This window comes from Crocodylus siamensis, chromosome 4 (assembly GCF_052110815.1).
Source record: "Crocodylus siamensis isolate JL-2025a chromosome 4, ASM5211081v1, whole genome shotgun sequence".
In the NCBI taxonomy this organism is placed as follows: Eukaryota; Metazoa; Chordata; order Crocodylia; family Crocodylidae; genus Crocodylus; species Crocodylus siamensis.
The window spans coordinates 11,579,318-11,603,223 of record NC_143398.1 but is presented as its reverse complement, the minus strand read 5'-3'; the positions used below and the strand labels follow the sequence as shown (position 1 = coordinate 11,603,223).

The 23,906-nt window shown below is 42.6% G+C and overlaps 1 protein-coding gene across 18 annotated transcripts in view; it reads right to left on the bottom strand.

The window, feature by feature from the left end:
• Window positions 1-23,906, bottom strand: part of CELF2 (CUGBP Elav-like family member 2) — a 618,606-nt gene that overhangs the window by 17,480 nt on the left and 577,220 nt on the right. For 15 of the 18 annotated variants that reach the window (XM_090041759.1, XM_090041747.1, XM_090041762.1 and 12 more), the window contains one exon: window positions 3,795-3,914. In XM_090041759.1, the coding sequence (XP_089897885.1) occupies window positions 3,795-3,914 (120 nt within the window). Of the gene's footprint in view, window positions 1-3,782; window positions 3,915-23,906 lie in introns of all 18 variants that reach the window. The other 3 variants (XM_090041745.1, XM_090041753.1, XM_090041756.1) reach the window with 1 other exon arrangement.

The window sequence follows — 23,906 nt, the reverse complement described above, 5'->3', positions numbered from 1 at the left end:
TAATTTGATTTCCCCTTGTTTTGTGGAATTTACAAGGACCCAAAGCATGCATAGGCAGAGTGTGACCTCCACATAGCTCTACCAATGCACTTCAACCTGTTTTGCACTGAATGCTCTTCCCCATTAGTAAAACAATTACTTTGTCCCTGGGTTTTGCACCAACTGCCTTCCAGCTGCCTTGGACTGTCCCAGGTAATTCAGAGTGAAAATAATACATGTTAATGCTTAGCATTTCCAAAACTTGCAGTCAAAAGATCTCAAAGCACTTCACACACATTCAATTTAAACCTGTCCATACTCTCAGGCCATGGTAGGATCAGTACCTGAATCCACATTTTATAGATGAGGAAACTGGACATATGTTGGGGAAGGATAACAGAGAAAAACTATAAGCATAATATTCAGATCCAGGCTGGGTTTTTTTTTGTTTTAATCCCAACACTCTTTCCCCGACCTGTCTGAGTAAGGATTTTGTTATGAAACCAATTTTTTTATTAGCAACTTTTTTTTCTGTTCATTGTATTTATTTTCCAGAGGTGACCGAGTCACCCAGAGCTTGATCCAAAAAAAGGGAACAGGCCCCTACAGTAGGATTTAGGCAGAAGTGAGGCGTTTAACAACAAAGTTACAATAAACTAGTGCGTGTGTTCAGGTGCTGCTTGAAAATGGAGGCGACTGAACTAACTCGGTGCTGCCCTATTTAGTTCCTGAATGCCCCTGGCAACCTGACTTTTGTTCCCTTGTGTCCATAACTACCCTCAGGCCGAGTAGCTAGGTGCTTACTTACGGTTAAACTCAATCAGGATCCAGAAATGAGGTTATAGTGTCTTGAGATGCCACCTAGGCATCTTCAGGCTTCATGCATACTGACCAGATTGGGTCCCTTTCTTTGAAAATGCTGGAAGAGGAAGTACAGTGCCAATCCTTTATAAAACTACCTGGTGGCTAGTCCACTTGGCCAGGAAGTGGGAGATGTAGGTTCTAGGCCCTACTTGCCTGGTGGGGGGTAGATCAACATCCTTCAAGGAGAGGGACCCAAGCACCATCTTAAAAGCTATTCTTGGTGGGGGCAGGCTCCATCCCTCCAGTGACACTGTGTAGCAACAATGCCACAAAGAAGCACAAGATAGCATAACTGGAAGGACTAGTGGCTAGGGTACTCACATGGGAAGTTTGGGACCTTTTTTATGGTCGCTATTCCTAAGGCTGTCTGCATAAATCAAATGCAAATGCATACAACAGGCAGGGACCACAATCCAGGACTCCCCTCTCCCAGGTGATTGCCCTAATTACAGGCCCACACTAGCCTGCACACCCTTGCTCTGCGAATCACAAATTCCTTTGCGTGTGATGACACAGCTTCCACAGGAGGGTCTTGCCTTTTTTCTTCCAGTGCCTGTAACATCAACCCACTGCTGTGTCTATTGTTGCTCTTGTTCATAGATCTGTCTTTGCTCCACTTATGCTTTGGCAAGCTAGCATTCATTCCTCAACCCAAAACGCGTATCATGGCTTTCCAACTTTCCTGTACAATTATTCTAAGACTAAGACTTTGGTATTACTAGGCAGTGGCATTCCTTCTTTCTTTGGATTGATCAAGATCTAACCCAATCATGGAATACAAACTCAATTTTCCTGTCTATAAATTCCACAACAGGTTACAGTGTAAAAGAAACGCAAAGGGAGTTGGTCACTGGCAGCATACTTGGGTTCAGAAGAGGCAGATTATTAAAGTTAGTGGGAAATGTCTCTTGTTACAGCCTCAGAAGTCATTAGTGCCATGAGTACCATAGGTTGATTATCAATATCATTATTTTGAGAGAAAAAGGTTTCATACAACAGCACATGAGAAGCACACAGTACCCCTCTCCAAAACTTATCTCTAAACATTTCTCACATATATATATATATATATATATACACAGACATATACACACAGTTTGTAAATATGTATGTATAATATATACATACAGATACTATATGCATACACACTCTCCATGCTGTCTGCAGACACATTTGACAAACAAGATTTTGGACCAAACCCACCGCTGGTATAAGTCCGTGGAAGCTGTGTTTGCTTAGACCCAGGTAGAATTTGGTCCTTGGTTGTGTTTACATCAATTTTACTTCAGATGTCATATGCAAATGGGTTTGCATTCACATCATCTGAAAATACCTGTTAAGAAAATCTAAACTCATTGTCCAGAATCTAGCAAGTGTCACTACAATGGAGTGCAATGGGCAATGGCATGATTCTTACATGCTGTCAAGAGCTGAAAGCATGTGGGTGACTTGCTACAGATCCGCTGTAGTGAAGGAACATTGATTTTAAGTGTGCTAGTGTGCTTGGGTCCTTAATATTTGTGGAAATGGGGGCCATGCCACACTACTCCTGACACTACAGTGCACAGGTACCACACAGCATACCTTGAGTGTTGGCTGGGAAAAGAAGTTTAACATCAGCTCCCAGTGAGCCCTTCCATGGAGAAGGGTGTATCATTGAGAGAGCTCATGAGGCCAAGGAGACTCGTCTTTCACAAGTGCCATTTTCAGTGGTTTGGTTTCAGCATATAAAGCATGTGTGGCTTCAACATATGTGAGCTATTTTGGAATCTAACACACTAAACTGGCCTTGAACCATACTGACTTTGAAGATACTTCTTTATTTTTTCCTTTTAATATCTGTGTCCTTGCCAGAAGCAAGACCTCTTCTACACAAGGCCCCATGCAACCGCTCACCACCGTTTCATGGACAATCCATTAACCCCTCCCGTCCCCGGCTCCCAACATCAACCACTAGAGATCACAGAACAAAATGACTGGTGAGCAGCCAGATAACAGTGACACAAAGGACATCATGCAGAGCATTAGAGTGAGCAAGTGATACTGAGGAGGACATCCATTCCTGTGGATACATTATGATGGCTAATGGACTAGAGACTGGTGGTGGTGATCAAATATTTTCCTTGCATTGTAGGAGGAAATGCAAGGAACAGGGGCAGCTAAAAAAAAGCTAGGAGGGAGAGGGAAGATGCAAGGTGAATTCCCTTCAATGCAGGCAAAGGTGAAGTCATTGTAACAGATATAGAACAGAAATCATTGTTCGTCAGTAAAGGCGTAACTGCAATTGAGAACAAGGATGAAGGTTCTCTCTAAAGGCTGACACCCTCATCTTAAGCCAGACAGGTCAGTGCTTACCCTAGACTACATGCAATATATTTTCATGGTCTAACACTATAAGCAACTCACTTGGCCATTCTCACATACTTGCAAATCAAAAACCAAAATGTTGGCTTTAATTTTTAAGCAAATATATTACTCCCATGTCATTGTGGCCACAACCTAGCAATTTCTGCATTTAGGTTGATAAAGGCTATGTCCTGGTTTGTCTCTGCAGCAAACAGGTGCCTCTCAATGACCTAAATTCCTTAGTGCTGTCTTGTAGGTAGAGGTTTTCACAGGTTGATGTTTCTGGCTCTTGACATTAAAAGGAAGCTATTATACAACCAAAACTGACCTCCATAATCTACACTGACTACACAGAAGAGATTTTAAAATTCCATTTGTCCTACAAGAAAAGGTAATTTTTGCAGGATACCAACAGACTTCACCTTGCAGGTCAAGCAGAGCGAAACGTGAAGACTCCAGGATTGGAGTGCCAAGCATAGAACTTGATCAACTGGTTTGCAAATGCATTAAAAATAGTATCATTTGTTTACAATGGATAGTTTTCCTAGACTGATAATTGGGGAAGGCTGTCCACCACAGCAATAAATACTCACTGTTTACGGTACCTGCTAGTGCATTAATATTATTCAGTCCAACAGTGGCTCCAGCCAGTCCTTGAAGAGTACCCAGAGAAGTCAAAGAATTCATGGCCGCACCAGCCGTGGAATTAGCAGTTGACGCAGCCACTAAGGGGGAGAATAAGGCAAAAGTGAAGTAAGAACTCAAATTGAATTGGTCACAGATCATCACGCCTTAGGTTCTAGTCTTCATAACAAAACTCCTTGCAAAACATAAGAAATCAGACCGGTGCTGCAGCCTTATTACTCGAGAAGGTATTGATGGTGGACAGGATGGGCTGCTGACTTTTTTGACCCTAATGATTTTGATGATAAAACCTGAATAATTTGGCATTCTTTGCAAAGTAGTGAAACACTAAATAAGTAAAAAGATTAAAAAAAAAGAAAAGCATATTCACAAGAGATTATTAGAAAGTGATTACCAGCTAAACAGACTGTTAGAGACATTTTCTCTTCTTAGCTCTACTGTTAAAAAAACGCATAGCTCATTTCAATTGCTATCAGAGGAGATTTTGCCTTATGAATAGTTCTTCTGGACTCCAGAACTATTAAGCAAACCCAAAATTGTTCCATTCTAAATGAGACACTGCCATAGCTCTAGGGTACCGTACAAAATGTAATATAAATCAAGAAATCGCAAAAATATACAATAAGAAAAATAATTAATGAAGTACCAAATATAATGTATTGCTCATTTTTCAAACAGTTTCCATTCTAGCCTCTGTCTGTCCAGCTAAGCAAGTATTTATATGACTCACATTAGCATATTGTTTAAGTGCCTCACAAACACTATTATATTTGTCCTCTTAAGGCAGGAAAATATTATTATCCCTGTTTCACAGATGTGGGACTGAGGCACAAGAGTCTGATGTGACCGATACTACCATAAGTTGTAAAAGAGGTGGGAGTTTTCGCCGCATCTCCTGAGCCCTACCTCAGTGTATCAACCATTAGACCATTTTTCTTCTCCTCTTACAGAAAGGGAAAATATTCTTTAAAATGCCAAAATTTCAGCTCAGGGGTGATGCTTCACGAACATGGGAGTAACAGTTGTTCTTTTTGTCACACGCGTGGGGCAACAATGAAGAGGTAGGAACGTTTTCTGTCCCTGACTCCCCTTCGTGCATCCTGGAGTTACCACCATCATCAAAGAAAAGCCATAGCTGATGAGACCTAAGAAGTAAGGTTCAACAGAGAGCAAAGTACAAACAGCTCTTGCCCCGACACACACTAACTCACACACGCCCATGTGGTGGGCTGCTCCATGTTTCAGCCATACTCATGTGGCCTAAGCATATAAACCTCAGATCTGAAGCTCTCACCCCAGCTGACCTCCAAGAGCAGGCAATAAATATTTGTGAGTGAGGATGGCTGCTGAAGTCAGATCCAGTTCTCCTTTTAGGCAAATTCCATGGTTTTTACTATGGTGGCTAGATTCAGGTTCATACTGTTCAAAAACACATGGTTAGTGGATGACCAACATCTGGGGTTGAATTAAACATCTTAGGTTCAAGTTCCTGTCTACACCGAGAGGAAGAGACACCTCAGTCATGCTCTAATCTGAAGGCACAGCTCATATTATTTTAATTTACTTAACTAAAGAGATGATGCAGAACCAACATGAAATGCAACCCAGGGCATCCACAATCTCAGCACTCACTTTGGGGTTACTTTTGCACCACAGACCTGATGGAAAGAGATGACCTCAAAAAATGTCTTGGCTATTTTCAGATTGTTCCCATCTTACTGATCATTTCTTTGGGAGTGTGGGGTTAAACGTTTTATAGGCGCACAAGGTGATCAAGAGAAGGAAGGATGGACCACTGGGAAGGACCCGAGACTGGGACTCGGGAAACAAAAGATTCAACTTCCTGTTCTGCCACAGACTTCCTGTATGAACCGAGCAAACCACTTTGCTTCCTAGCTCCATTCCCCAGCTACAAAAGGAGGCAAGGAAGGGCTAAACTGATATGGTAATGGGAGCCTATGAGAGTGCTAAGGAAAAAATGAGCACTGAAAACATTTCTACAAACTGCCAAAAAGTTAATGAACATCATGTAATGGACGCAGACAAAAAAATTAGAATACCTGAGAGGCCATATATAGAGACTTCTACTGTCTAAATTCAGAGTACGCTAAGATTAGTTTCTCAGTAAGCACGATGAGAGCTTTCCATTTTTCCTTCCCCTTTTTGTTTTCAATGGAAGTGACTTTGCTTTAAACAAAAGAAGGGGTGAGCCCTAAACAGAAGAAGTGGTGAGTGGAAAAAATAATCACAAGACTCAAGGTAAAGGCTATTGAGGCGCTCATTTGGGAACCCTGCACAGCTCACCGGTCTCAGCAAAGCTCCTGGACTCAGCAGCTGCTCTTACTAATGGCAAGGGAAGCATAACTTACTGCTGTCACAGCATTATTTTATATGTATTGCTTTCAGCTGTCCAGATGACAACGGCATATTGGATCCCTACAGAATTTATAAATTGGTTTCTCCCAGAGCTCTGTGTCCACAAAATAAAAAACCCCCTGGAACGCTGCCTCTCTGCGCTGAATCACTTCACAGCAGCACTTAATAATCAGCAAGTACCTGTCTCCAGGTTCTTAGAAAGCTTGATGTAGTGACCTAGAGCACCATTAGGCAGCACCATTACACTCCCATCCCACCAGCATTTAGTCTAATTGCTAGGAAAATAGAAATACATAAAATTTGCTTTATGGTCAGCTCTTCTGGAACTGTCCTGCATGGCGCACACTGTATTCAGATCAATCAATTATTCTTTCCTTGCCGCCTTTAAAATCCATATACATTAAAGCTTCAATAAGCTGCAATGATAGCATCAAGCAAGATAGTTACCACTGAAGCCACTCAAAGTCTAGTGAATAGTGGGTGACCATGGACTAATGACAGAAGAATAGGACTGCACTTTCACTTAATTATTTTTATTTTTTTTAAAAAGACTGGATACATTTTGTAAAATGAAGGCATGATTTTATTTGCTTAGATGCATTTGGATAGCACTTGTCACTGTAATACCAGTCATTGGAATGATCAGATGTCTTTCTAAAAGATATGCTCTTGCTTTAACCAGGCTTAATGCAAGAATTAGTGGCTGAAACTTTCTGGTCTGTGATTCGTAAGAGGGTTGGGTCTATGAATATGTGAAAAAAAAATCTGAGTACTTGCACTTTAATTCTTACCAATTTCTTCTGTTTCTGACCTCTCATTGGAGCTGTCTTGCTGCCATCTCCCTCACAGGGATCTGTACTGTTCCTATATAGAGACTTAGGGGTAGTGTGTGCTGTGCCTTGAGAAAAGTAAAATTTCTATATATGTGAGAGAAGGTCAAGATAACTGTTCTTCTAGGAGAAACTCCAGCCTTTCTTCCAGGTTCTCAACCTATACCCAGAACTTTTCTGACCCCATAGCTTATGCATCCTTCTCTTCCTGTCTCTCTCATTTTTCAGTGAATGCCCACAGCAGCACATCGGCAGGGACAGGAACTAAATGGCCAAAATATTTTTTTTCCCTTCACTTTCTTTGATAAAGGTCAGATTATCACAGGTCTCCAATGACTTCTCAGAGATCCTGCAGCAAAGGGAGGCCCCAGGAGACGGCCTATGATATGCTTAAAGGTTGCCACTGACATCCTACCTTTTGGTTTGTCAACATGCTGGGCCCTAGGACGCTGGAACGGCTGACTCATAACGGGACCATAAAGAAACAAGAAACACAGAAACAGGAGGTATTGCTGGTCTGAAGTAGGGAGAAATTCCAAAAGTGGGTTTCCTAAGATTGAAGAGATGTTGGATGCATAATTCAACATCTGCCAAGATGTAAGAAGAATTGCTCTTTAGCAATTTTTTTGGGGTTTTTTTAGACAAACCTGTCTGAAAGGAAAAAAAACCCCACCCTCTTCAGAAAGAGAGAAAGCATTTCTGGTCATCCTGCAAGCAAGGGCAGAATCTTCCTCTCAGAGGTGAAAGGTAGGTCTCTTGGCTGTACTTCTTCATTGATAAGTTCATTGATAAGTTCATTGACAAGTACTCATTGATAGCAAGAGATAGGAGTCAATCCCACTGGGTCAGATCCTACTTTATGCTGAGGTTGCTCCAGTGTTTCAAAGCAGCCTTAAGTACTCGCCTAATTAAAGAACCTTCCTGCCCCAGGGAAATCCTTGGGGTATAAAGAGCTGCTCTATCAGCTCCTTCTTTTTACAACATGGGGGAATGGCCAGGGAGCATCATTCACCCTTCTTGGCGTGCCAGTAACTTCTAACTCTTGCAACAGTCTCCTGAGGTCGTTGCCAGTTTAGATATGTTAGAAGAACCTCTCTTTTAGAAAGAATGGGCCAGGAGGGTAAGTTGACATTAGCCCTTCAGACTTGCTGAACTACAAGGAGATGTGCTTTGCTCCCAAAACAGCCAAACTTCTTACACACTGAAAAAATAATCCTGATAGATATTAGGAACAGAACGTGGAACTGGTGTCTCACTGGGTCTTCTCTCGTAAGGATGTCAATAAGTGTTAAGGAGCACCTGAGCTCACCATACACGTAACCCTCCCTTTAGTGCTGCTTAGTTTGCAGGATGCTCCCCATGATGACCTTTATTTTGTGAGCCAACCTGGCTTTCAGGTGGTTTGCTTGTGACGATTTTGTTTTCTGGATGTTGCACTTTTGCATTTCGAAGCATCCCACCCCTCGGATGAGACAACACATGGTTTACCCTCATGTCCTGCTCACTGAGATACAGAAGGTGTGCACACGCATCCATGTACAATCCCACAGCCCTCTCTGACGGGGGGCTTACGTTTTATGCCATCTTGTTTTGCTCCATAAAACATTTCAGTGACTCAGTGCACATTATACTACATGCATAACACTGATGCAGTCAAAAAAGGACAGCACAGAACCTCTGAAAATGTGAGGTCCAGCATCTCTTTTCCCCAAGCAGGGAAATTTCTAGTCCAGGCTGATTTTTTACTCTGGAATAAATTCCTTCTCCATAACCTATGCAGCCAGACCCTGTTTTTTGGTTCACCTATTGGATCCTTGATCCTACTTTTTTTGTTCAGAGCTCAGCTGCATCCAACACTGCAAGTCTGGCTCTGCCTTACCGCTGCATCTATAACCTTTCTTGATTTCGGGACTAGATAAAGGATTCTGCTGTGATCATTTCCTGACTATAAGAGCACAGATGTAGCATGCAGCCAAGTGAGGATCTGCCAAGACAAACCAAAGAGAACTGAAAGGCAGCTGGATTGGAAATCCGCCTCTGGGCTCTGACCTCTGCTCTGCCATAGAAATGCTGCGTGACCTTGGACAACTCACCTGCCCAGCTTGCACCTCTGTTTCTAATTCTAGCCTGTCTTTCCTATTTGGGCAAAATGTGGCCCGTGGGCTGGATGAGGCCCACCAGGCCATTCTATCCGGGCCCGCGGGGCCCCTAAAAAAGTTAGAAAATAAATAATTATCTGCCCCTGGCTGCCTTTCATGCGGCCTTCGAAGGCTTGCCAAAACTCAGTAAGTGGCCCTCCACCCAAAATAGTTGCCCGCCCCTGATTTAGAGGGTAAGCCTTTTTGCAGGGGCTGGAACGAAGTGTCTGTGAGGTCTTCAGCCTTCACTGAGGCCCTCTGTGTTACTGGCAAACAGAGAGATAAAACTGTGGAAGAGTTTTGATTTGTTTTCCTAATTATGCATCCAACATCTCTTCAATCAGTGATAAAGGTGCTGGGATTGTACCTTATAGATTAACTGAATCAGAGGTGCCTAAGTTGTTGTGAGCAGCAGATCATTTTGTCAGATACTATGAAAACCCAAGAAGACAGGAATGCAGAGTACATTAAAAACAACATTACCATGAAGGGGAAAACCAGCATGGGGGCATGCTGTACACACAACCTGGATGCCCCTCTTTCACCCGTTTTCTCCTGCCCCAGCTTCTTATGACTCGTCTAATTTAGGGTTTAGGTGATGTTCTCTTTGAACATTGATTGGACCTTGGACATCAACATCATTAAGAGCAACGTTGGGGCTTCGGGTAATACGATCTTCGGTGCAGGGAACCAGGACTAATTCCGGGGAGCGGAATTTAGGAGATTTGGTTTCCCGTTGGAAATCCCCTGGATGAACAACCCTATTATTTTGTCTCCCACTCCAACAGGGAGGACAAAGCTCAGCAAACAGGATGGATTTAAGGATAATCAGATGATGCAGAATTTGCCACTGTCATTATAATCTTTAGCTGTTAAACCAATGGCGATCTGAGTCTCTCTCTCTCCCCCCCACTCTCAACTTTTACGTGAATGAGGAGCTAAAGGACTTGGGTCAGAGTCTGGCCTTGTGGAGCAGACTCTACACACACCTGGCAGCTCCTGTCTGATTCCATGTTATTTCAGTCCAAATCATTTCCTAAACAAAAAACTAGTCACACTGTATTATGGGTAGTGTAGTTTCTTCTGGAATTTAAGACTACCAATCTGGTGTCATTTCTGATCTGTGCTACATCTGACCTTAGGTGTCCAAGATCTGTATTCAACAGCTCCCACCACACAGTCCTTACATAGTGGCCCCCACCCCCATCCACACAGCTCCAGACAATAAAGGATTGCTTTAGGGTGAGGGGATACCTTTATCTCTAATGCAGCTTGCAAATGTCTTCCCTGGAAAAGACGAGCAACTGAAGGCCAGCAACGACATCATTTATGAAACAGAAGTTATATGGGTGTGGAGGAGAAGTGGCCAAGTCAATCAAGCAGCCCATGTGACCCTGTTCTGTGGGACTTGCGGTTGGTATTTCTGTCTGAAATGAGCACACACTACAGGTTCTGACTACAGAAGGAAGATTCAAAAGGGGAAGAATAATTAAGCAATGACAGAGGCATCATCATTATTAGATAATCACAACCCAGGGGCATTAGCAAACGTCAAGTGTCTCCAATCCCATGGGGTCCAATTATTCTGTATATAATAACCACACCTCCAAGTTTTAATTTATTCTTGTGAAGGTTTTTTTTTTGAGGGGGGAGAGAAAGGAGGACATTTAATTTTTTTCTGCTAAAAGAAGATGCAGTTGGCCTTTCAAAAAGACTCATCGGTATTCTAAGCTAACTAGCATGGGTGTGATTGGCATTAAATTATCTGCCCTTTTTTTCAGTCGCTTCCAGCCAATCAAAACATTCACCCACATCCAAATTAGTGGTGTTACAATCTGTGTCATGAGCCTAGGCAATTCAATTCACTTTCTAAGGGCAACTTCTTGCAAAAGAGCTGGGGGTTGTATCGGGGCTGGGGAGGCTGATTCTCTAGGAGGCACTTTAATTAACACACTCTTGATGGGCTGGAGGGAAAAGTTAAAACTCACTGGTATGTGATCTCCAAAATGCTGCATGACAGCACATCAAAGATCACAATCCTTGTAAGTCTATGTGTTCCACCTGCACACAGGACAGAATAAAACATGAGACAGCCCCCAGGAGACTGGGAACAATGAACAAGTGAGAAAGTCACAGGGAAGCATTGGAGTGACAAGGTAATAGTTGTACAGCCATTCTTGTGTAGCCTGACAGAGGATGCCAGCCCCTTCTTGCCCTTTCGAATGTAAGCTGATCCTTGCAAGCTGATCCATGCAGTAACAAGGTGGAAGGAAGAAAGACGCTGAAGGTCCCAGGTGAGTTGACCAGCTCTTGGAGGGAAAGATGTAGCATCAATCTCAAATCTCTGTAGTGGGAGGGAGACTAAAGACCCCTTCAGCATGTGGGCCCTTACAGCCCAACTCAATGTTAAAGGAGAACTTAAAAACATAAAAAGTGCTATACTGTGTCCGAACAATGGTCCATCGAGTCCAGTATCCCGTCGCCAACAGCATCTGGAGTGGACACTTTAGAGGGAGAGCGCTGAACAAGGAATATCTAGAATGATCCTTTGTGAATGGCGTTCACCATCATTAGTTTAGGAGATGCCGGAGGATACACTCCTGAGACTTCTGATTAATAGCTATTAATAGATCTATCAGCCATAAATTTGTCTAGTCCTGTTTTGAACCTGGCTAGGCTATTTGTTTCCATCACCTCTTCTGGTAACAAGTCCCATAAGTCATCTATGCGCTGGGACTTCAGGAATAACAGTTCTCTGTTCACTTTGTCTACACCCTTCATATCTTATGAACCTCTATCACATCCCCCTTCATCCTTCTCCTTTCCAAACTGAAGAGTCCTAGCCTTTTTAGTCTTTCCTGGTATGGCAACTGCTCCAGACCCCTGATCATTTTGGCTGCCCTTCTCTGTGCCTTTTCTAATTCTGCTGCAACTTTTTTGAGACGTGGGTACACCATGGGTTTGTATGGAGGTATGGTGATGTTTTCTGTTCTGTTTTCAATTCCATTGTTAATGATACCCAAAATTTGATTAGCTTTTTTGGTTGCTGCTGCACATCAAGTTGATGCTTTTAGAGAACTATCCACAATGACGTGGAGGTCTCTTTCCTGAGTCATACCAGCTAGTTCAGAACCCAGTACTGTGTACATATAATTGAAGTTATTTTTCCCCATGTGCATTACTTTGCACTTGTTAACTTTGAAGTTCACCTGCCATTTTTTTGTCCATTCACAACTGGCAAGATCTAGCTGTAGCTCCTCTCCATTAACTTGGGATTTGACTACCCAGAACAATTTAGTGTCATCTACAAAACTGCAGAGATTTCACTGTGCACTCCATTTTCAAGTCATTGATGAAAATGTTGAACAAAACCAGGCCCAGAACATAGAGAACCACACATTTGACCTCCTCTCCATCCTAAAAAGTGACCATTTAACCCTTTTCTTTATCTCTTTTAACCAGCTCTCAATTCATGAAAGAACCTTCTTTCAAATCCCATGACAACTTTTTTTTCCTCCTTTTTTTTTTAGTCTTCACTGAGAGACCTTGTTGAAAGCTTTGTAGAAAATCCAAATATATTATGTCAGCTTGATCCCCCTTGTACACATTTATGTTAACACCCTTAAAGATCACCAGGCAGATTGGTGAGGCATATTTTCCCTTTACAAAAACCTAAAGTTAGACTTTTTCCAGCATGCCATGCTTTTCCAAGTGACTGCTAACTTCATTCTTTATTATAAATTCTACCACCTTGCCAGGGGAGAAGTGAAACTCATTTCATGGTCCGAAGTTCCCAGAATCAGCTCTGAAACCCTTCTTGAAGGTGGGTGTTGTGTTGGGAACCTGCCAGTCCTCTGGCATAAAGGCCATTTGTAATGATAGTTTACACACTATTGCTAACAGTTCTGCGATTTCACCTTTGAGTTTCTTCAGGACCCTTGGGTGAACCTCATCCATTTCTGTGACTTACTGGTATTTAATTAATTCATTTATTTTAAACTTCTTCTGTTGCCACTTCAGCGCAATCCAGCTCTCCAGGCCTATTACTAGGAAGGACTGATCAGGTGTGGGAATTCCCTAGATATCTTCCGCAGTAAAGAATGATAAAAAGAATTAATTTTCTTTGCTATGGCCCTACCACTCCTGAGTGCACCTTTTACCAAAGTGGCTTTCCAAAGACTGCTTCACAGTTTGTAATGCCGTATGGGTCCCTATCCTTATACCCGTTTTACAGAAGAGGAACAGTGCAGCAGTGTGACTTCTTTAAGGCTAAATAGGAAGTCATTGACGGAGCTGGAAACAGCCGCTGGGCATCAGAGACCATGACTTAAAGAACCTAAAGTTAGACTCCCAAGTAATTGGCCTGATTTTCACAAGTGCTCAGAGGAGCTCCAAGAATCTCAGCATTGTTGAAGACCTGATCACCTATATGACTAATTATAACTGAATATTGATTAGAGGCCTATCTTTAGCCTTTTGTTGTTTTAGTTCCTAGCCCTGTAATATCACAGGTCCCCCACAGAGGGAAAGGAGGAGGAAACAGCACATATAAGGGTGCTGCACAGACATGGAAACAAATGGGAGTTGGTAATTTTGTGCAGCCTTTTAGTTCACTGCAGTGTGTTTTTTCTTTACCATCCCCTCTCTAGCAAATAGAAGACCCTTCCTTGCCTTCAGGAAACAGATTGTGTGTACAGGCATTTTTTTCTCCTATGAGATTATGGAGAAGGAGACAGAATAAAGCAGGTTACTTATTGGGCAGATTTCAGATTGTTCTTTCTGTTCTATTCGTATGGCATTGATTTGTAGATATCAGCCATCGTTGCTGTAAACTGCCAGTCTTTTATTCTTTTTTCTATGACTTGCATAGCAATAGAGTGTATATTCTCTACAACTGAAAAAAAAAAAATCACTGGTCTTACATGCACAATGCATCCCTCTAAGACACTTAGTGGAAACAAAATAGGGCACAGCGTACTAGCATGTAAAGGGATACATCACTTCACAGTATCCAGTAATTCCAGCTGTAATTGGGGAACAAAAGCAAACAAAAATCCCTTAATGTGAAGAAAATGTACAGTCAGTACTGAAATATTATGTCCCTCCCTCCAGCGGTGGGCCAAGAATTGTGTGCTGCCTTAATTAAACTGTCAGGGAACTACATAGTCATAGAAAAGTAGGGCTAGAAAGGAGCTCAGGAGGTTCATTTGGTTCAAGGCTATTCAACTGCAGTGCAGTCGAAGGTAGCCCCCTGAGCTGCACACCCTGCTGTGCACATGCTTGTGGCTGACCCTCTTTGGATGCCCCCAGTTGTGCGGGCAGTGCCGAGTGTGTGTGGGCCCCTCCTCCCCTGTCCTCTGACACTGCCAGAGGTACACAACCCTCCAACCCTGCCCATGGGGGCTACACTGGAGGTACATGACCCCTCTCCCTTTCACTCTCTATACTGCATGGCAATGTGTACAGAGAGTGGGCCTTTTGTTAGCTGCTGACAGGCCACGTGCAGCCCATGGCTGCTGGTTGGAGACCCCTGATCTAGCTCAACCCCCTGGTTGAGGAAGGGTCATCCCCGTCTAAATTATTCTACTCAAGTGCTCGTTTAACCTGCTTTTAAGAGGTTAATCGCCAAGGGTGGAGATTCCTCACCCGCTTTAGGTAATCAGTTCCAGTGCTTAACCACCCTCACAATTAGAAAGTTCTTCCTAATATCCAACCTAAATTTCCCTTGTTGCAATTTAAGACTTTTGCTCCTCGCCTTGTCCCCCGTGGCCACAGAGAACAGACTGTCACCATCCTCATTACAACCAGGTACTTGAAGACTGTTATCAAAATCCCCTTTCAGTCTTCTCTTCTCCAGACTAAATCACCCAATTCCACCAACTGAGTTCATACTGGCAACAGAGCTATTCTGATTATTACAAATTCTTTGCACTTTGACCAAGATACAGTTCAAACACTATAGTTCTCCTACAACAATGAACTATACAGACAAACTAACAGAACCCCATTTAAAACACTGCTCAAAAAGCTCCGTTAAGGAGCAGTGGGTCTTCTGGAAATGAAATGAGTACGGGTACAACAGAAAGTAGTACAGTCAAGTCCCCTTAGCGTGGGTGGCTCTGAGAGGCAGAGCCCTCATGAAAATGGCGATTCTACTTTTCCATCAAGATGGGCAAAGCTAGCTTTGGGAAACTGCACAAAGCTACCTATGTCAATGTAAGGGAGTCTTAGCCCTCCCCACCCCCACCCGTCAGATGCTGTGCAAACTGTAGTCCTTTGGGTGGCATGCTGCGGGAGCTGTATGCTGGGCCATGCTGTGCTGGTCCCCCTGTTGCACCATGTGCTCCCTCCCCCACTGCTGTGTGATGCCATACACCAGGCACCACTGCCCTATGTGTGGTACCCAGGTTCCCCCAGGCTGTTGGGATGTAGGATCCCTCAGCCCTATGGGCTGCATAACCCTGCTCTGCAGAGGCAGGAGCAGAAGCAGAAACAGAAGGAAGGAGGCAGAGTCTGGAGACCCCAGAAGCAGCAGCAGGAGAGCAGTGGGGAACCAGGAGCCTGGGGGGCCACAGGTTAATCCCTCCAGGGCTGCCCTGATGTAGACAGTAACCCAGGGTGGCTCTGCACATCCTAGCTCTGCTTTCTAAGTAGCCATGCTAATTAGCTCCTCTTGTAGCACTGCACCAGGGTTGCTATTCTGTCTCCTTTTTGGGAGGTTATGTGCACAGAACAAAATTCAAACTTAGTGTGGACCGATGCCATGGAAACATTCTGGAGGAATCAGTCACAAGCCTTTGTTGCCTATCCACAGCCCTTTCACAGCCTATCTACTGGCTGTGCATCATTGGTTGATACTGTGATCTAGCCTAGGGACAGACATTACACACAAACCGGTTTAACTATCAGAAACTGGTTTAAACCTGTAACAGAACATAAGTTTAGTGCACATAAACCAGTCTGAAAATGGTTGAAACTAGTTTGAGATAAACCTGGTTGAATGTGGTATCAGACTTAACTGATTTGGGTCAAACTGGTTTATGCAATGTCTGTCCCAGACCCCTTCCTGCTTTAAGTTAAACCAAAGTCCCCCCAGCATCCAAGATGCTTTGCTGTGTTGGGCTGCCCTGGGCTGGGCTGTGCTCTCTGCTCCAGAAAACAGGCTGACCCTGCCCCTCTCCTCTTTAGCCAGAGCTCTGGGGGAGACTGCAAGCGTAGCAGGGTCTGCCTGGCTTCCCCTGCTGCTTTAGCAGGAATCCCCCCTCCCTCCCTCCCAGCTCCCACATCCCGGACCCCAGCCCCATGGACTCTAGGTATGTGGTATGCTAGCTAATGCTGAGAGGTGTCTGTGTGCATGTCTCCAATTTCACTTGGACAGGCAAATAGAACAGTGTCAGCTTTGGGCTTTTTGGAGCCAATCAACAGGTTATCTGGTAAAGTCCCTGTGTTCCTTCCTTGGAAAAAGCTGTTTAAGAAGAGCTTGAACTAATGAGAGCCTTTTGTTTTGCTGATGGCCCCCCTGGCTGGTTTGTAGCCCTGTCAGGTTTGCAGACAGGGAGAGGCAGACTGAAAATCTCAGTATCATCAACAGATGCCTGTACTGTACATGCCCCTTGCCTCAGTGAGCTGGGGATAGCAGGCAGGGTGGGGGTTTACACCCCTCCCTAATCAGAGTGCCTTGCTGGGGCTTGGCCATGCCCCACCCCCAGCTCAGCTCTGTGGAAAGGAAGGGAAGGGAGGGCTGCTCCAGTGCCCCTGCCTTCTAGCCTGAGCCACTGCAGGCATGTGCCAGCATTTCTGGAATGAAAAGGGGATGTCTGTGCACCTCCAGATCGATTCAAGTGTTGCAGGTTAGACTAACCTGTAAAGAGTGAATCAGTTTAGGCTCAGGCCTTTTGAATGTCTGCCCCTAGCCCTAGAGTCATTAGGCCTTTGTCTGGTCCTAGGATCTGTCTACATGAAGGCCAAGATAGTAGCAAAAACTTAAGACTTTAAGTTACATTATGTTCAGGGACCTGTCTTCTATACATTTATAGCATCCTTAGCACACTTTTAAATGCTAAGTAGTAATAATAATAATACATACATACATAATCATAAGAAGCAGCATCTTTCCATCAAAAAAGACAAGGTCAAGAGAGGCTAGGTCAGTGGTTTAAAGGTCCACAATTAATGCACTTGTTTAAAAGACTGTTCACTTATAAATGACAGCGGAGGTGGTCTTCATGATTGGAGGGGAGACATCCATGAGAAAAGAGGTGGCCTTTTTATGAAACAGTTTGGGACTCCTGCCTTAAATCATTAAAAGTCTAGAATGTGCATTAAGAACTGTTTGCATTGCGGAGACGATTTTTAATTGGGCATGAGGTGCCCATGAGAAAGGGCAATGACATGCCATGACGTGCAGTCGTTTGTCTCTATAAAGGACAAAGGATTGCAGAAAGCTATTTGGTTGGTAATAAAATTGTACTTGGTCCATTCCTTTGCACATAATTTTAAAATAACACATCAATGCCACTCCAGTATGGTAATAGTTCTTTCAAGATGTCCTATACAAGAGCATCCATAGAGGGCAAAGTACCTAAGAAAGGCATACAAGTGTTTAATAGATACTATAGCAAAGACTACATTCCTCCAGTCAAATCATACAAGTCAGCAGTATGTAGCCCCATACTCAGTCCAGCAGACCATGGCAGAAAACACATTCTTCTTTTTAACACTGAAATGCCATAAGGCTAAGTAACGTTCAGTGAACTTCAATTGACACCATATACCTCTGAACGCTGAGGCCCAGGAGAATGCGACAGGCGTATCTTTGGGCACTAGCAGAATTCAGCAAGGTACAGGACTGGCACTGGCTGTGGTGAACCATCAATATTAAACTCCTTCAGGTGTGCAGGTTTTATTACGATTTAAATTAATGCCTGACTGTTAAGCACCGTAGGTTGTTCTGCTTACAGACTTCTGCTAAGAGCATACAGCTTTTGGAGATCACAGCTCGACCTTGGGTAGCCGAGCTGACGGCAACGCCTGATGACACTGTGGCAAAAAATAAACTCGAACAAGGCAGTAATATAGTGGTGGTGTGTGTCCTACGTGCAACTTGTACTGATGTGCTTTTCTTAAAATGGAGTTTCTTGTGGATAACCAGCCACAAATATTACAGAAATATTACAGATTAAGTGCAGGCTGGAGAGACGCTTTCAGAATGTACCCCAGCTAAACTTGAAATGTGCCAAGGCAATGGATTTAACACCTTAGATAGTAGATAATGTACTAATATTAAAAAAATTAGATCCAGCTCATCCCAGGTTTAGTATAAGTACTGTACTCTGTTTCCAAACTTTGCTTCCAAAAATAATAATAATAATAATAATTAAAATATTTAACTAGCATAATGCTTTGCTCTGAACACTATGCATGCATTTTTATCCTCCCGAAAGCACGCAACTTTTTACAATGTCTGGTATTTATTAAATTGTACTCTCAGCAAGCTTTAGGATTCACTTTTTCACAGAAGAGTTACGCAAGCTCCAAGGAGAGAGAGTTTCTAGGTCTAAACTTGTAAAATGTCACTTTAACAGGAGACAAGAAGTTTTGCACAAAGCCTGCTACTAGGGTTGTAGGAACTTTTTTACTGACAGTTTCTGTTCATTTCCTTCACCCTGCCACTCAAAACACTGCAGTAACTGAACTGCTCCAACTGATGAGGTTATAACTATGCAGTCCCTTCTGAGAGCTACACATGATTGCTAGGAGAAGGTGCAAAGGACTTAATGCATTTTGAGGGGTACAATATCCTCTAACCGTCCCTTGGTACATTTTCAGGGATACAAGTTCCATCAGTGAAGTGAAATGATCTGCTTGTAACTCCACTCCTCCACATCCCATTTTTCCGGTAATCCTCCCAGCAATTTATGCCATGACTCATGGCTTTTCACATGTGTAGGACACTTTTGTGTGATGTTAAAAAAAATTAAACATAGGCCAATATTTTCAAGCCTGAGTATCTAAAGCAAGGCTCCTAAATCTCTGATTAGTTGCCTTAAAAGTGACTCAGTTACCAGATGTACTAGGCTCCTCCAACATTTCCCACTGAAATCGGTGGGAGTGGCTAGTGCCGAAAGCTTCTGGAAATCAGGCCACTTATTTGATGCTTTACTATGAATGCACAAACTTAAGTCTCGGTATCCACATTTTTCAGGCAAAAGTTCGACAGTTAAGCCATAGTGTGCTGTACCTAAGGAAATTCAAGACCCATTTGCCACTGTAACACATTAACCAGAATGTATTAGAGTCCCTCTGTGTGCCGCAGAGCGAGAGAATCCATTACAGCCTTGAGTTATCTCTGATCCTAGCTGTAGCATCGTGTGCTTGCAACTCTAGAGGGGTTTCCAGCTCAGCCCCTTCCTGGTGACTAAGCCAAGATGACACCCACTGCTTTGGCTAATAACTTCCTCCTATTTTTAATAATCAACAGCAACGTTTATTCACAGCCACACTGCCACCATCCTAAGATTAGCACTTTTCAGCACTTAAACTAAAACCCATAACACATCCAAGGTATATTAATAGGAAAGTACAAAATATTCTTTTTTTCACGTGGGTAAAGTTAGGCAGAGAAAGTTATGTCTATGCTGATGGTTAGTGTCAGCCTCAAGGTTGCCCTCAGGCCCATACCCAACACCCATCTATCCAGAAAACCCCGAAGTGCTCCCCATATAGTCCAGAAACTGCTCTTAAGGATTTATGGGGCTTTGATCTCATGTAGGGCTCTGAGCAGCTCATTAGCAGTGGGGTGGGGATGCCATGTGGGCAGTTTTGAAAAAGCCAGCTGGCAGGGACTTGGGTAGCTTGGGGGGTTGAGACTCAAGAATTATCTCTTTGATAGTAATAATGCCTGTACGCTGGACAATGCCTCCTCTTGTCTGCCTGCTTAGGTGCCTAAACCTCTTTAAAAATCTGGTTCTGAATTAGTGCTAAGAGACTCTCTCAGTTCTGGAAGACGCCCTCTCAATAGCTCCCATTTTGCCCTATTTCTCCTAATTGTATAAACAACCATCCAAGGTTCAAAAGAGAAATCAGGCTAATTTTTAATATAAAATTAGCAGTTAAGTATGTTAGCTGCCTAAGTATCTCTCTAAGGTAGGACTGGTATCACTGTAGGATCTGTAGGTAGGACTGGTATCACTGTAGGATCTGTTAGCCTCAATCTTTAATGGACCTCACTACTTCCCCATGAGATAGAAAGAGATATTATTCCCATTTTATAGATGGGGATTTGAGGCACAAGAAAGCTAGGGGACTTGCATGCAGGACATCTTCTGCAAAGCAAGGAATTGGACCCATCTCTTGCAAGCTACTGCGCTCTAACCACTGAGAATCCTACCTCATACACGCAGAGCATATGCCTTTAAAAATATCACTTTAGCTATTTTTGGTATAAAAATAATGAATGTTAAGGTAGGTAAGGGTTCCCTGCTGCCTCCAGGAAATGAAATGAATACTATTTTCAATGATGGTATAATACACCAAACTTCCTAATGTTAATTCTATACCGAGATATAAAAATAGTCCATTTTTATTGAAGAAAAAAAGAGAGAAGTGCTGTGCTTGAAGTGGATTTGTTCCAACATGAAGCATCTACACTGATTCTTTCTGTAGAAAGCTGTCAGACTTTCACATCCACCTACAGGTATGGTTATTTTTGGATCATCCTGGAAGCAAAGCATAGATAGCACAGTGGGTGTACTGGCCTATAACAAAATGTCACTGTGGCAGACTGAATTGCTGATTGGAGAAAAATGTATTATACTGAAGTGAATAAAAAGGGGATTTTTCAGGATGTCTATTTGATCATTCTTTGCCTGTTCTCTGCTCAATCATCATGAATTCTCTATAAAATACCTAACATCTCAACAATTGTGCTCCCAACTTGAATACTTTTAACTAACAAAAGCAATTGTTGTGCTATGTTACGGAGTAGACAAAATAACAAATGACCTCCAAATCATTTAACTCCATCTTTAAGGACAAAAGAATAGAAATTATGACAGCTCAAATAGATATCTGACCAATGTACCCCGGACAAACTAAGTGATGATCCTCTACTTTTAACAGTGGGAAAAATGAATTAATTACTGTGGAACAGGCCAGCAATGGCCATCATTAAGTTAAATAACTGTTTGCATGCTAACCTCCTCTTTTCAGCTGCTTGTAACTCTTGGAAACTTCTTTCTTTTAATCTGAAATTTTCCAGGGCTGATATCTTCTGGAAAATGACTTACATTTGAATATAAGAAGGTTATTTTTTTTCCCTTTACTTTCTTTATTAAAAAGAAAAGGCTGCATTTTTTTAAAGCATCAACTCTACTAGCTAAAACAACAGGGAGTAAAAAAATTGACTTTGGCATGATAATGCTACAGCAGAAAAACCAGTTTTGATTTGAGCCTTAAGACCCCTATTCTCTGCACATAGACGTGGGTTCCTGATAGGTCATAAAGTGGACGAGCCGAGAGCTCTGCTATCTGGGCTAGCCTAGCTTTGTGGTGATAGCCTGGCCAGAAGGTAGAGAAGAGAAACTGGGTTTTTTACTCCGAAATTCACATTCGTACATTATTAAATCTGACCTGTCTGCATTGATATAGAATTCCATTTAAAAGGAAAGTATTCTAAGCAAGTAGAAAAAGGAAAGGAAAAAAAAAAGAATGAGGAATTAGCTAATTAAATAGGGGCGATGAAAGTAAATAAAGGAAACAATTATCATATCAAAATAAAAGACAAGAAAGATGATTAAATGAGTCTTCAAAAGACCCATGAGAAACTCATGAAAGACATAATATGCATTTACCTGGTTTTATTCCTTCATGATTTAATTTTCATTTTTATTCACTACCATCTGATAATTGCAAGAAACAGTTACTCTAACCATGGGCAATTTAAACCATTTTAATTTTTTTCCAAGGCCACGAGACAAAAGAACCTATTTATTGCCTGAGGGGATTTTTTTTTTTTTGGGGGGGGGGAGGGGACTAAAATGAAAGCTTACTCTTTCTTGTTTTTTAAGCAAAGCCTTTTAAAAAATCGTTTTTTAACAATGCTGCAGGGAGAGACTTCCATGGGTATGCAAAATTGAAATTATAAATTTACAATTATAAAAAAATTAATAGTTTGGGGGATTGCATTGTCTCTGTTCTTTGTGGGTGAATACTGTCTAAAGCGTAAGAGAAAGCATTTAGAGAGTGGCATGCTTAAAAGCATTTAGTGCGGGGAAGAGAATGAACGTCCTTAGACTGCACTGGAGTCAAATCCATTTAGAAGTTGTATGGATTTACATTAATGCTGAGATGTGAAGAACTATTGTACTATGTAACTGGTTTGGAAATACATGACACTGTGAATCTGGAAGCAGAAATTTCATGTAAATTCAGTAGTGAATATTAAAGGGTCCAGGGCTGGATCCGGAAGGGGTACAGTGGCATAGACACACTTCTGTTTTGGGCTGCATAGCAGTGGGTATTTTTTTAAAATCCACAAATCAGGTAAAAATCCTGTCCCCATCTCCATCCCCATCCCCATCCCCTCAGCTGCAGGGGAGGCCACTGCCACCACTACCACCGTCCCCAGCGGAGGGAGAGGGGGGCTCAGGCTGGGACCAGCATCATTCCTCCCCTCTGCCTGGTCCCGTGGGTATTCCCTGCCAGCCTGGGAACAACACGGCACCGGTGAGTCTGCTGATTGCTGGACAGGGCCCATGGCAAAACATGGTGTGCTCAAGCAAATGCAAGTTTGCTTTGGACCAGACCCATGTCAAGGCCTCTCCTGTGAGGTGCTAAGGGCATCCAGGTCTGGGTTTCCTGTCCTCATTCTGTGCAAGATGAGGGTGCTTTGAATCTCACAGAACTAGGTCCGAAGCTGAGACCTAATTGAAGCCACCATCATTTCATTTTGCCTATTTGCATCCCCCCGACAGGGATTTGAAAGTTAGTAGTTGGGTGGGAAAATCTGAATTTGAACTTTGCAGTTTTGGACTCTCATTACTTGCCCCAATTCCCAAAAATGCTCGAGTCCATCTCTATTGAGGCTAGCACTTCCATTCTAGCAGGTTTGAAAGTGAACATTTAAAATGAAACCTGTGTTCAACAGCAGTACTTTCCTGAATCTGGGACCATTATCTAATGAGACAAAAACATTTATTTCTATGCTTACTATGGGCTATGAAACTGGACAGAAATAATTGCCTCTTATTAAATACAACAAACTGGAGTGTTCAATTAAAAGAAAACCAGACCAAAAATACCCTTGGGGCCTCAAAAATCATACTGAAAGGCAGATTTAAATATTTTCAGCCAATATATTTCTGGTCGTAATGAAAATACTTTGAGCTGCTATGAAAGGCTGTAGAGAACTAAATTCATTTTCCATATAGCAGAGAAGAATCACTGAGGATATTATTTAGGTTTACAAAATATTTAATGGGGTGGAGAATGTGGAACCAGATAAGAAAGGTTAAGCCGAAGGACATTTTAACAATGTTTGGTTTTCGGTCAGTTGTGGAATACATACAGGTTAATGAGATGATTAAATATAAACTTCCTCTGTGCCACAGCAAGCTCTCTAAGGTTGAAAAGAAAAATAGACTTGGATACAGCTATTAACTCTAGCTAAGAATTTCCAAAGAAATTTGCAATTTGGGGCATATAGAGTTTCTTGACAATCAGGCCTCTT